Source organism: Narcine bancroftii, chromosome 7 (genome assembly GCF_036971445.1).
Source record: "Narcine bancroftii isolate sNarBan1 chromosome 7, sNarBan1.hap1, whole genome shotgun sequence".
Classification (NCBI taxonomy): Eukaryota; Metazoa; Chordata; class Chondrichthyes; order Torpediniformes; family Narcinidae; genus Narcine; species Narcine bancroftii.
The window spans coordinates 54,046,418-54,060,065 of record NC_091475.1 but is presented as its reverse complement, the minus strand read 5'-3'; the positions used below and the strand labels follow the sequence as shown (position 1 = coordinate 54,060,065).

Genomic DNA, 13,648 nt, shown 5'->3' with positions numbered 1-13,648 from the left:
TGTTTTCCAAATGTTTCATTTCTATCACTCTGCAGCTTTGCTGAACAAGGTGCTCAATGGAAAGTCAAGTCTACTTCAGGATAATGTGTATACAGTCTGAATACATTCTGTCCACCGTGAAATCTGCGTTGTTCCTGTTTCTCAGCTACTAAGACCTTTCACCAGTGCTACTTTTGCAGCAGGAAGCCAGTGACTTAATATTTTTGGTATAAATATCACTGCAGAAACTGTTAAGTTATGTAACTCATTGCAATGCCTTGAAGCATTGGTGACACTGTTCTGTGAACATGTTTTAGAAATCAGCTTTTCTAAGTTAAATTGTGCTCGCTGTACATTCTGCAACATTAACTCCTCATTACTGGCACTGGTGCTTGGAAGGGTGGTTACTGCAAAGCGGTGCTCTCCATTCTCATTCCCTGAGTTCCACCCATTCCATTTTCTGCAGACAATTTCATTGTTCACTATTCATGACTTTTCGGTCACTGATTCTTCTACCTCAAGTGAATTCAACTACAGCAGTCACCTTCTTACTCCCAGCTAATTGGCCACATAGTTTCATGAGTGGGCAAGAAGTATGTTTTTGAAAGGTCTGAGTTTATTTCAGGGGGGGGGGGATAGGCAAAACCCATTGCAGGACACTGGTGATAATGCTAATGTCTATTGCACACATACTGTACAATATATTCAGCAAAATCTCTGGTATCCGGCACCTATGGGGATTGATAGATGCCAAATAAGTGTAATTTCTGGTTGCTTGAGTCTTACTCTTACAAAGCATAACCAATACACTTTAATTAAGAATAAACAGTTTGGGAGACAAAAGGCAAAAGTACTATACTGTACTTACACTGAACAAACTTCATTTGCATGTATTTATAAACCTGCAAGCATTTTAATTTATTTTAAGTCACATTCTTTGAAAACATTTAACTGTGGTTGCACTTACTGGTTCCTCCCCCTCCACTGAGCTGCCCAAAAGACAAACAATAACATTATAGATAACTAACCACTACCACCAAACTCCCCCCACACCCCCCAAGTTTAGCCTCCGACTGGGGCAAGACTTATGAAGCAGGGATAAGGAGACATTTTGACAGTCAATCCAAAGGCGAGAGCCATCAACCAGCTCGTCATCCTGACGACGCCATTTGCTGTTTCACGCAACTTTATTCAAACAGCTGATACGAGCAAAGCATGACCAAGGCCCTCCACTGGCTGAATATCTGTTCCCATCTTCAACAAAGGGGTTAGGCGTTACTTCAGAGAGCATTTATTTTACAATTTTAAACTTACATATGTTTCATTGTTTGTAAGAATATTATTTTATTCTTATTTCTTTTAATTTTTTAATGTATTTTCCTGGGATTTTTTGCTGATTGTTTGAATTCTGGATACTAGGGTTTTACTGTCAATGCAACTAAATTCTTGCTGCAGCTAAACGATGAGAAAACAGTTCAAAATTCTTTTGCTGTCATGTATAATATTACACAAAAGTGCATTTAGTCTGCCGCAAGGCAGACAACAATTCACCAACTGTAGAACTTGCCCAGTATCCCTTAGAGTCAGAGAAAGAGAAGCAAAAGAGAGTCCCTTCAGAGTCTTTAGTGTCTGTGGCTTCACCTCCAGAGCTCCCGTGGTTTCTGCAGCCACGCAGATTTCTGTCCAACCCATCAGCAGCCCATGTTCCTGATCCAAGCCTTCGACACAAATAGGAAGCCTTCAGCATCCCTTGGGAGCCTTTCCCACCCTAGGCATCCTTTTACATTCCAGTTCCAAATCCTCGTACCCTTTCAGCAAGTCTCAAACTAGTCTCCAGCAGTCCACACCCTGGTGTGAGTCCTTGGACCGCAAGTCACCTGCAATCCGCAGCCTGCCTCGAACTGCCAATAGCCCACCGCCTGTGTGTTCTTCATCCCCAGAGCCCCTCACTGGTCCACCACCATTGCTCTGATTCTCCTTCTGAAATGGGGGAAGTTCTCCCCATTTTCTAATGCCCTGCACCAGTCCTCTGTTTCCCTGGAGCCTGAAAGGCCTCAGCTGAGCATGGGTGTCATCATCTTGGGCCCAGGTCCCACAGTGACAGGATTTTAAAATAAACCAACATCGTCTCCTTTAACAGGCCATTTAAAGCCTGTTCAGAACCATCAATGGGAGGACTTAATGGTAGAACCATGTGAAGGAGCGCTGTGTCTCCTCTCCATGCTCTCCCCAGGTCCAACATACTTCACATTTAACTAAATTAAAAAGAGAAAACCTTAAGGTTATGTAGTAGTCCATGGACGAGCCCCATATCATTTGGAAATTAATATTTGAATCATTGATTTCATATCTAATGTTTTCAAAACATAAACAAGACATAATATCCATTAGCCATTGTGTATGTGTAGGTGGAGTATTATATTTCCATGTAGTCAAAATTGCATGTCTGACCATCAATGGTAAAATGCTGCATTGAATTGAAATTAGTAACTCATCATCTTCTTGGAATGTTCCAAAAAGAGCAATTAAAGGGCAAGGTTCCGATTTTAAATTGAGAATCATTGCTAATGTTTGAAAAACTTAATTCCAAAACTTTTCTAAGCCAGGGCAGGTCCAAAACATATAAATTAAAGAACCATCACCTGTTTTACATTTATCACATTGTGGATTTATGTCTAAACAAAAACAAGACAATTTAATTTTAGACATATGTGCTCTGTGTACCACTTTGAATTGTTACAGACAATGTCAAGCCCAAAGGGATGTAGTGTTAATCAGTATGAAAATAGAGTTCCAAGCCTCATTGGACAGTTCAAATTCTGCTCCCAGGCATTCTTGATTTTAATTAACAGGGCTTCTCTTGAATAAGCCAACTTGTCATAAATAACATATTTTAAGCCATTCCAAATAATATAGGGCCCGTACATTGACTATTACCATAACCTTAAGATTTAGTATTATTCTGGAACCTTGGCATTGTGTTGTCCCTCTCCAAGTTGGTGCACTTTGATTTATGAATGTTAATCTTCAACTTTGTTTAGGGGAAGCGGTTTTGAAAGTTTTTTAAACTTTTGTTATGTTCTATTTTATGATCATGTTTGTGCTTTGGAACTTATATTCATATTTATAACTTTTTTTCTGGTCTTTTAGGACATTTCATAATTGTATTTTTAAAAAAAACAATAAAAATATTTTAAAAAGAAAAAAGATAATAAATATGAAAATAGGTAGATAATAAATATTCACAGTTATCCCCATGCAAAACAATGACTGGGCAAAAGTGCAGACAATCTTTTTGTGGTATCAGAGCAGTTCATAATGGGGGCAACAAGGGAAGGTTCAAGAGATGTTGGAAAAAAACTGTTCTTGAACCTACTTGTGCTGGTTTTCAGCCTTCTGTAACTCCTACCTGAAGGTAGCAATGAGAAGGCATTGTGACCAGTGTGGAGGGGGCCTTTCATGATGTCGGCTGCCTTCTTGAGGAAACGCCTCATGTAGATGAATTCACCGAATGGGAGTTCTGAACCTGTGATGGGCCTGGCTATGTTTGATACCTTCTTCCTTCCTGGACCATCAAATTCCCAAATTTGGCTGTGATTCAACCAGTCTGTATACTTTCCACAGTGCACCAGCAGACGTTTGAGTATCTAGCACCCGTCAAATCTCCTCCGACTCCTGAGCAAGTAGAGGCTTTGGTGTGCCTTCCTTGATGTGATGGCCCCAAGAGAGGTCTTCAGAAATAGAAGCCCAGGAACTTGATGGTTTTAACCCTCTCCACCTCCATCCCATCAACACGGGTCCCTCAGCCTCTCCTTCCTAAAATCATCAATGAGTTCCTTGGTCTTGGTGGCATGGAGAGAAATGTTGTGGCATCGCCCAACCATTGAGATGCAATGTGTTATCTTCCAGCCTTTTGCATAATGTCAAGAAGGGGAACATGGTGGAGTGTCATAGGATTCAAAGAAAGAAATTTTGAAACACCAGAAGTTACATACAGTGGCTCTACATGCTATAGGTGACAAGGCAGTGATGCACAGGAGACCAATATCAGAGAAAGTTAGTTTGGATCAGTGGTTCTCAACCTTTTTCTTTCCTATGCCATCAGTGCTCTGTGATTAGTAAGATCGCTGAAGGTGGTGGGAAGGGAAGGTTGAGAATCACTGCTCTAGATCCGATTGTTACTGAAATAATTTGTATGAGAAAATTTGTCATTGGCCCATTTCCTTTGGAGTTATGAAACCATGCACATAATGAGTCAATGAGGTATGATTAAAACAGTGGTTTTCATACTTTTTCTTTCCACCCACATACCTCCTTAAGCAAGCGCTTACAGAGCATCTATGGCATAGATTCTTAAATTGGTATGTGAGTGGAAAGAAAAATGTTGAGAACCACTGGTTTGGAATCAATCATGAAACTATCTGAAATACATAGGTGGGTGTTTATCCTCCCATGAACTTGTCTTTCTCAGGACAGAAATCCATTACATCTTCAACATGAATTTGATTAAGTCTCTTTTGGAAATTTCCAGATTTCCTTTGATCCTTATGGTTGCAATGTTTCAGCAAATAAAACAAAGTAAAGCTGGTGGATCAATTGCTGCATTTCCATGTGGAAGCTTTTATTTTTCTGTCCATCTCACCAGCCGGTCTTTTCTCTTGCAGAGCTAATGTATACTGTGGAACTGGCAGGAGGACTGGGGGCAATCCTTCTACTGCTGGTCTGTCTGGTGACTGTGTACAAATGTTACAAGATAGATATAATGCTGTTTTATCGCAATCATTTTGGAGCAGATGATCTGGATGGAGGTAGGAGCTGATTTGTGGATTTCATATCATTTGACTTTATAGATTCCTATAATAGTTGCACTGGGAGCCCATAACTATTGTAAAATAAATAACATTATGCCATCTTAACTTTTGATGGCTTAGTGATATGTATCACATTCATCACTATCCTTTCAGAGTTTGTGTAAGATCATTCCTGGCGTATTTTAGTTTAAGTCATGAAAACAGCAGAATGGTGCAAAACCGAACACTTTTGCCTTAAGATTTATCTTCTCAATTTAATGCAACAAAAGTCAGCTTGCATTAATCAGTAGTTTTTTTTTCCTTTATCACTTTATGTGGAGCGAAGTGAAACTGATTCAAGCATATCCCACGATATTTTGTGTCATCAAATGCAACCAAAATGTGAAATAAATTACAGAAAAATAGTAATGCTTTTGTCAATTGCATTTGTTTTCCAAAGGCTTCATTTCTCTCATTGGGCCTGCTTTGCTGATGACCATCATTGAACAGGGTGCAAAGTGTTCAAAGGAGAGTCAAATCTTATAGTGTCCAAGTAGCACTGGAGACAAAAGGCTAAATTGTTCCGGGTGTGCTTTTACCTGGTGCAATTTTTGCTACAGTGTGCAGTCCATTTGAAGTAGACAGAACACGTAATCAAAAGTATTAAGCCCTGTTGAATATTTCACTCATGATCGTCTTTGATGACTGCTTTCTCGAGTTAAAGTTAGGTCAATATATTCTTCATTATGCTCATTACTTAACATAAATTGAGCAAGTATTTTGATTTGTCTGATGGGAGCAGTACAATACAGATTGGCTCTTCAGAACTGAATACATTACTTGCTATTAATTTAAAAGCTGACCAGTGCAATTGCAGATTCAAAGAAAAATCTGAATTCAATTGATCAAGGAAATCTACAGATGCTGGGATCTGGAGTAGTGCATTAAAATACAAGAGAAAGTCAGCAGATCACTCAGCATCCACACAAAGTAAAAGTGCAGTCAACATTTCAGGCCCTGGGCCTTTTATTGGGAATCTGAGAAAAACAGTAGGGAGGTGAGGAGGGAGGAAGGGGGATGCGCAGGCTGATGGGTAAGAGGTGGATACATATGGGAGGGCAGAAACTAAGAAGTGATGGGGAGAAGGATAAGAAAGATAGCTCTCTGATAAGGAATGGAAGAGGTGAGAAGCTAGTGGAAAGAAAGAGACTGAAGGTTGGGCTTAACAGAAGTTGGAGAAGTCTCTATAGCCTTCTGGTTGGAGACTATCAAGGTGGAATAAAGGAGTTGCTCCCTCTTTGCAGGTAACCTCGATTTGGCCATGGGAGAAACATGAGAGTGTGGCAATGGTGTGTGCAATTCAAATGGTTGGTCACAGGGTGGTTCTTGCTGTCGCAGTGGACAGAGCAAAGGTGTTCAACAAAATGGCCTCAGTTTGCATCCTGCTTCCCCGATGTAGAGGGTGTGCATAATAGTGAGGTTTTCTAAATTGTGAAAATATCATTGTTTTTGTAGCGCTATCGATCGACCACATTGGACAGAGAGTTGTGATTAATAGGCTTTAATCACCTTAAGACCAGCACATCTCACATGTTGCTGGCCCAGCTCCAAGGCAGGTACTGAGGGAGGGGTTTGGGCATAACAGCCTTTGTAGGGATTTCCAGGAGGGAGGAGTCACAGGTTCAGGAGGCGGGCCAGCTCATACAATACATACATGCACTCAGTTTTTAACTTTTTAGCATGCACTTTGAATAAAAACAGTCTGAAAACAATGAAGTTGTTTTGATTTTGTACTGAGAATGATGCGGTAGTATAAAGAAAGTGGTAGTAAATTGGCAACCAAGTCTACATGTGTTCTGTTAGTATTAATATAGTAAGTAGATTGGGAAGGAAATAAAAAATTCCTATAACTCTTATTATTTAAGAGTCAATATCAACCCCATTATTGACTCTACTGAAGTAACAGTGTAACTTTGCAAATAATTTCATGCCAAAAATTAAACACAGAAAAATGAAAGCAGGAATGTTTCCGGCAAAGGGAAAAATATTAAGGTTCAGATGTGCAAACACATTCCAACTCAGAGGGCTCATCTTTCCCATTGCTTCTTGCAAATAATAGTTCAAACTGCTGTGGCAGAAAAAAACAAACACCCCAAGTTATCAGATACACTGATCAAGAATAGAAAGTATGAGAGACTGTTCAGGTAAAATATTTCCATTATTTTCCAGAGCATAAAGATTATGATGCATATCTGTCATACACCAAAGTGGATCCTGATCAGTGGAGCCAAGAAACTACAGAGGAAGAACGTTTTGCACTGGAAATCTTACCAGATGTGCTTGAGAAACATTATGGATACAAGCTGTTCATCCCTGATAGGGATTTGATTCCAACTGGAAGTAAGTTCATTTTTCTATCCTACCTTTAACCTTTCTTGATCCAAGCAAAGCTTTGAAGTAATCACTTTTAAAGCCCAAAAACTTTCCAATGTCAGCTGTATGGCTCAGAAGCTAGAATGCTCAGCTCCCAACTTAAAAGATTCTGGGTTTACGCCTCTCAAAAATCTGAGTTGACCCTGAAAAGGGACAAAAATCAAGGTCTGGTCTTCTCTCTCAAATGGATTACCCAACAGCACTAGGCTAAAGAAGACCAATTATTGCTGATGCTTTGCTCAATTTTTGTCCCTCAACCAATTTCACGTAATGCAGGTTTTCAGGACATTGCCGTTTGTGTCCCATCGATGTGAAAATTGCCTGTCATATTTTCAACATGAAAACACTTGGGGGGGGGGGAAAAAAACTTAATGACTGGAGAGTGCTGTTGCAAATTCCGAGGGTAGATAAAATACTCAATCCATACCTTGGATATCAGAGCAGCATATATCAGCAATCCTTGAATTATCCTACAGCAAAGCTCTTTGCATACCTCTTACTTTGGGTCCTTGTGGGAATTAGACTAATGTGCGGGATATCAGATTTTCAAAAGCATCGTGTTACTTTTAAACATCAAAACGTTATTACTTGGCACCAGCCAAGAAGTTTGGAAGATCAATTGTTACAAAAAAGAGATCTATTATTATTGCCGTAATACTGTTATAAGAGGGGAATCTTTGGCCTCTGGAGTTCAGAAGAATGAGAGGTGATCTCACTGAAGTACATGGGATTCCAAAGAGGTTCGATAGGATGAATGCTGAAGGGTTGTTTCTCTGGATTGGAGAAGCTGGGAAAAGAGGCCACAGGCGTCACTGTATGAGAAACAATGATCTGGGGGTTGTAAATCTTTGAAACTGCCCTCCAGAGGGTGTATTTACACCATGATTTAACACAAACGCTGAATTTTATTTGCTTCCAAAGAATTCATTTGGTGATCAGGCAGAAAAGCAAAGCCAACGTCAGCTATGGATGAAGTCATAGTCTTCTGCAAGTAGTTATTTTTTTATGAATTTCCTTTAAAGTGCTTCAATAACCACTCCGAAATATAATGCGCTTACCACCATGATGTTGTTATTTGAATATATTTTCGCAAGTGTAAGGAAGAGCTGTCTTTTTATCTGTTTTCACGTCACTTGTTGATGTATTATGTGCGTTCTAATGTTCATTCTTACCATTCTCCCCTCCACCCGTAGTATGGGCTGAGTCGCAATCATGTGCTACACAACACTCTCCGTGCCCCACTATAATCGGATGGGAGAACAGTAAGTACCAAGCTCACCATACACTGAACCCTGTCTATCAAAGTCACCTTTGGGATTAACTGTATACTAAAATTTCAGATTCATATTTTTAAATTCTTATGATAAAGCAATTCAAATAAATTTATTAGTGTCGGAATTCACATAATGCTCAGATTGTCATAGCAAGGTTATAGTGGGAATCATTAATATATTAATCACACTAACAATAAATGGCCTATTATAGATAGATAAAAAGTATCAGTCATCTCAAAGGAAGGTTTCCTGCTCCTTTTGCATATAAGATACATGATCTGATTGCATCAAATTGCATGCCCTTCATCATACTTCCAAGTGTTCGAATCTGACTTATATCAACGTGGGAAAATGTTTAAATTCATTAAGCATGGGTTTCAGATCTTCCAGTTTGTTCAGCAAAAGGTTTAAAATTGTGCACTTAGTTAATGCCATTTTCCATCTTATCAAAAAGAAACCCTCCAGGTAGCTCTCATATGAGTTTCCCGCTATATTCTTGCTCCTGGTCCTAAGGCTGCTAACGTCTGCCCTCATAAAATCTGCCATCTCTAGTCTTCTCCCTCCTCATTTTCAATGTATCTGTTAAGTCTGACGTTGATGGCATCAGCCTCAACCTCTTCAACACTCTTCCGCAAAGACCCCCTCCAACCATAGCTTGACTCTCAACTCGTCATGAGTTCAAGCCGCCTGTTGCCCTTGCATTTCTTTTTCTTCGTCATTTCCAAAATACAAAAATAGGCTCTGTCAAGAATAAAACTTGAGCCTGGGAACTCCTTAAATTGTTAGTCATGGCGCGGTGATAGAAATTCTCACTCGAGTCAATTGTTTGTTGGCTAAAGACTCACTCCGGAGACTGAAGCATAAATCCAGGCTTTCCCTCTAGTGCTCTACTGAAGCAGTGCTCTTTTGTTTGATTGTTGAGTAGGTTTCAATGGGTCAGCACAACATAATGGGCCAAAGAGCCTGTACTGTGCTGTAATATTCTATGTATGTTCTTTAAGAGCCAAGATTTGAATTGGATTAAAATCCATCTTCTCCTTCAATTGGATTAAAAGTAGCAAATTTTGAAGAACTATAGTTATGTTGATAAAATATCCAACAGCTTTACCTCAATTAACTAGATATTCAAGCATTTTCTGGTCAATATTACATGTGATTCACAGTGTTTCATTGGTTCTGTTTCCTTGCAGACTGTTTGCCTCATTCTGAGTTCTTACTTCTTCCATGTCCTCCATCCAAATGATCTCCAGCCTCATGTCCATTTGTCAAACCAGCTGTTCTTCACCAACATCAAGCAAGTCTTTCACATGCTCCCGATGCATGATCCCAAGACTCAAATCCTTTCATTTTGCTGCATCCTGCTTCAAAAACCTCTGCATCACTCTAATGTGAATTGTTCTGCAATATTAAATGTCTTATGTGCATATTCAGGCTATTAGTTGGTCCTGCATTTGTAGATGGTTGCTGGAGATGGGTGAAGAAATCTGAAGCTGGGAACATGCCAATTTAAATGAAGATGTCTGTACTTTTAGGATTCTATGGCATTCATTTCAGTATTTATTTAAATGTTTCTATCAAAGGAGTGTTCCCCTAATACAGTGATTCTCAACCATTCTCCTTCCACTCAAGTGCCACCTTATGTAATCCCTTACTAACCACAGAGTACCTATGGAGTAAGGAGTAAGGGGTTTCTTAAGGTGGTATGTGAGTGGAATAAAAAGATTGAGAACCACTGCCCGAATGAATGTCCTGCTGTGTGATGCAATATCCCAGGTTATTTCTGAGGTAATCCCTTGTGATCGAGGATGACTCAACCTTTCTGGGTTCTGAGATAGTGAATGAGCCCAAAGCTGGAAGGGGATTTGGATGTGGTGAATAAGGAGATGGTGAATGGTCTTTGCGAGGCGCTGTGCTCCTTCCACCACTGACGCAGGAGTTTTCTGTGCTCCTGATATGCGGTCCCAATACTCTGCTATCCCAAATGCTCCACTTGTAATGATCATGTGCCAAAAATTCCAGAGGTGAGCAGAAATATTCCACTTCAAGGAGGCACATTGTTTAATCTTTTCCTCTGTCAATGTGGTATCCTCTTCCCGTGGCAGAGCTCGGAATAGAGTGTCTGTTTCAGGAGTCCAATGTCAAAGATGTGAAAAAAATGACCTGACTGACAGGGCCGACTGGGTGTGATGAATTAAAGTGGAGATGGACCTGGAAGAGGATTCTGACATTAATTTGCTTGCCATTGAGTCACACAGGACAGGAGCAGGTCCTTTGCCCCACCTATTAAATGAGAAAACCTCAAGTGCAATACACAAATATGCTGGAGAAACTCAGCAGGTCAGACAGCATGACCAGCACATTTGTGCACTGCCATTGGCCACTCTGTCCATGCTAGCTATCAAGTGCCTTCCTTTCCTAATCTCATTTGCTGGCACAGAATGTCCATTGCCTTTCATGCATTTGGCAATTCCAGTCCTTATTCAGAATCTACTTCAATATCAGGGTGGCTCCTTCCACCACCATGTGTGACAGATCCTCGTCATCATCAAGATGCAGAAGATCTTCCTCAGATGGCCTTGAAACCACCTTCCCCTCAGCCTAAACCCATATTCTTTTTTCAAAATGCTTTGCAGTGGGTAAGAATGTCCTACAGTCTCTCTTCTATTTGTCCCTCGGATTTCCTCCTCTGCTTCAAAGAAAGAAAACTCCATCCCTCCATCCTCTCCTCATGGTGAAAATGCTCCATCAGAGGCAACATCCTGGTAAATCTTCTCTCTACATTTTCCAGTCCTTTTAATGGCATGTGGACAAGAATTGTATGCAGAACTCCTGTTGTAGCCCACAAATATTTCATCAAGTTTGTACCATATCATCCTTATGTTCTGTGCTTTACCTAGTCAAGCCAAGTATCTCATTTGCTTCCTTCATCGTGTTATGCCAGGGTTCTTAGACAAGTGCACGGAGGTCTTCCTGTTCCTCAATACTCCCCGAAGCCCAAATATTGTCATCCTGATTAGTCCTTCCAAAGTATACTACCTCATATTTGTCAGGATGAAATTCCATTTGTCATTGCTGTGTCCATCTTCCCCTTGTTCTTCAATTGAATTTGGAGGATGTTGCAGTGATGTTTTTTCTTATGCCTCGAGGTATCTGCTGGAAGTTCTGCAAGTGTTCAAGGCATGTTGGAGAGCAGGGATCCCTTCCATGCAGGGGTCCTCAGGTTTTGGGCCTGGTGTCAGGTTCAAGTTCAACTTTATTTGCCATCCAATTGTACCAGTACAACCCATCAAAATAGTGTTCTCCAGTCCATGGGCGGAGCAGTAGAGACATAATACACAAATGATACAAAGGAAGGTGGAGGAGCAGGTAGAGTTGGGGAAACAGGAAGGCTGCAGAAGGATTTGGACATGTTAGGAGAATGGGCAGACAAGTGGCAAATGAAATATAATCTTGGAAAGTGTACAGTCAAGAAACAATAAATGGGGATATTATTTTCTAAATAGGGAGAAGATTAGAAAATATCCAGATGCCAAGGGCACCTGGAAGTACTGATAGCCTGTATGAAAACTTGCATGGTGTGTCAGTGGTGAAAAAAGCAAATGCAATGTTGGCATTCATTTCAAGTGGAATGGAAGAGCAGGGATGTGATGTTGAGGCTTTATAAGGCACTGGTGAGACCTGGAGAACTGTGAGCAGTTTTTGGATCCTCCTTTAAGAAAGGATGTGCTGACATTGGAGAAGGTTCAGAGGAAGTTCACAAGGATGATTCTGGGAATGTTAGGGTTATCAGATGAGGAACATTCGACAGCTCTTGGAGAATGAGGGAGAATGTCATTGAAACATTTTGAATGTTGGAAGGCATGGACAGAGTAGATGTAGAAAGATTGTTTCCTTTGGTGGAAAGTCTAGGACAACTTCAGGATTGAAGGGTGTCTGCTTAGAACAGAGATGCAGAGGAATTTCTTTAGCCAGAGGATGGTGAATCTATGGTATTTGGTACACAGGTAATTGTGGAGGCCAGGTCATTGGTTGTATTTAAGGCAGAGATTGATTAACCAGAGCATCAAAGATTATGGGGAGAAGGCTGGTAGGGGGGCCTGAGTGGGAAAATGAATCAGCTCATTATTAAATGGTGGGGCAGACTCGATGGGCTGAATAGCCTATTTGTGCTCCTATGGTCTTACATACAGACAAATTACATATACACCATATGTATGTACATATATTAAAATAAATATCCATAAAATAAATAGTAGAGTCATTTTTGCAGTTATTCAGCAGTCTCTCTGCCCGTGGGAACAAGCTGTTCATCAGCCTGCCGGTTCTAGCTTTGATACTTCTGCATCTTTTTCCTGATAGGTCTGCAATCTTGATTCTTTAATGGTCCTTTCCTCACTCAACCAAAGATTGGGCTGATGCGTGAAAGGCAGTGGTGAATTTCATCACCAACATCTGCTTTTGTTGATAGGTGGCTCCATGATGTAGGAGGTGGGGCTGGGTGCCACTGTTGGTTACCTCTTCTTTGTGGATGATGAGCACAGTGCTCTCCTGCTTGTGTGTTTTAGTGAAAGATCATCAATGATAGCATGAATTATGGGTTTGAAGTGTCCATAAATGGAAGCATTGTCCATATACTGGCACCTGGCTAGCAAGCTTTGGGTGTCCTTAATGCGTGAGTGCTGTCGTGACAGATCGAACAGTTTCCATTTAGTTCTGAAACTTCACTCTGCTGCCACAGGAAGATTGTTGGAGGGCTGGTGCAACGTTGAGGCAAGCAAGGTCGACCAAGTATTGGGCAATGATTCAGCCTTGTGTGGCACAAGTCTTAGGACCCATTAGTTTGTATCACAGCTAGTATGCCATTATTAAATAAACAGGAAGTGATGAAGTTCTATTGGGCATCAATTGTGAGAGGGATATTCCATATATCATCCCACATCCCCCCACCCCCCCCCCCCCAGCACTTCCCAGTCACCATGTAGTTAAGATTATGTCCACTGTGTCTCTGGATGGACAGAATCCACACTGCAATTCAGGGAGCACGTTTTTGACTTCTGGGAAGACTATCAAGTCACCTTTATTTATCGTCCATCCTAAGGTCCCACGGTAATATTAACGATGTCGGTGAGAACATCTGCCAGCTGAGTCGCACATCCCCTGAGCACTCTGCCG

The 13,648-nt window shown here is 40.7% G+C and overlaps 1 protein-coding gene across 4 annotated transcripts in view; it reads left to right on the top strand.

Moving 5' to 3' along the window:
• LOC138738944 (interleukin-1 receptor accessory protein-like 1) overlaps positions 1–13,648 on the top strand; it is a 1,251,110-nt gene that overhangs the window by 1,225,919 nt on the left and 11,543 nt on the right. For all 4 annotated transcript variants that reach the window (XM_069890175.1, XM_069890174.1, XM_069890172.1 and 1 more), the window contains 3 exons: positions 4,644–4,787; positions 6,999–7,169; positions 8,396–8,464. In XM_069890175.1, coding sequence (XP_069746276.1) covers positions 4,644–4,787; positions 6,999–7,169; positions 8,396–8,464 — 384 coding nt within the window. The remainder of the gene's footprint in view (positions 1–4,643; positions 4,788–6,998; positions 7,170–8,395; positions 8,465–13,648) is intronic.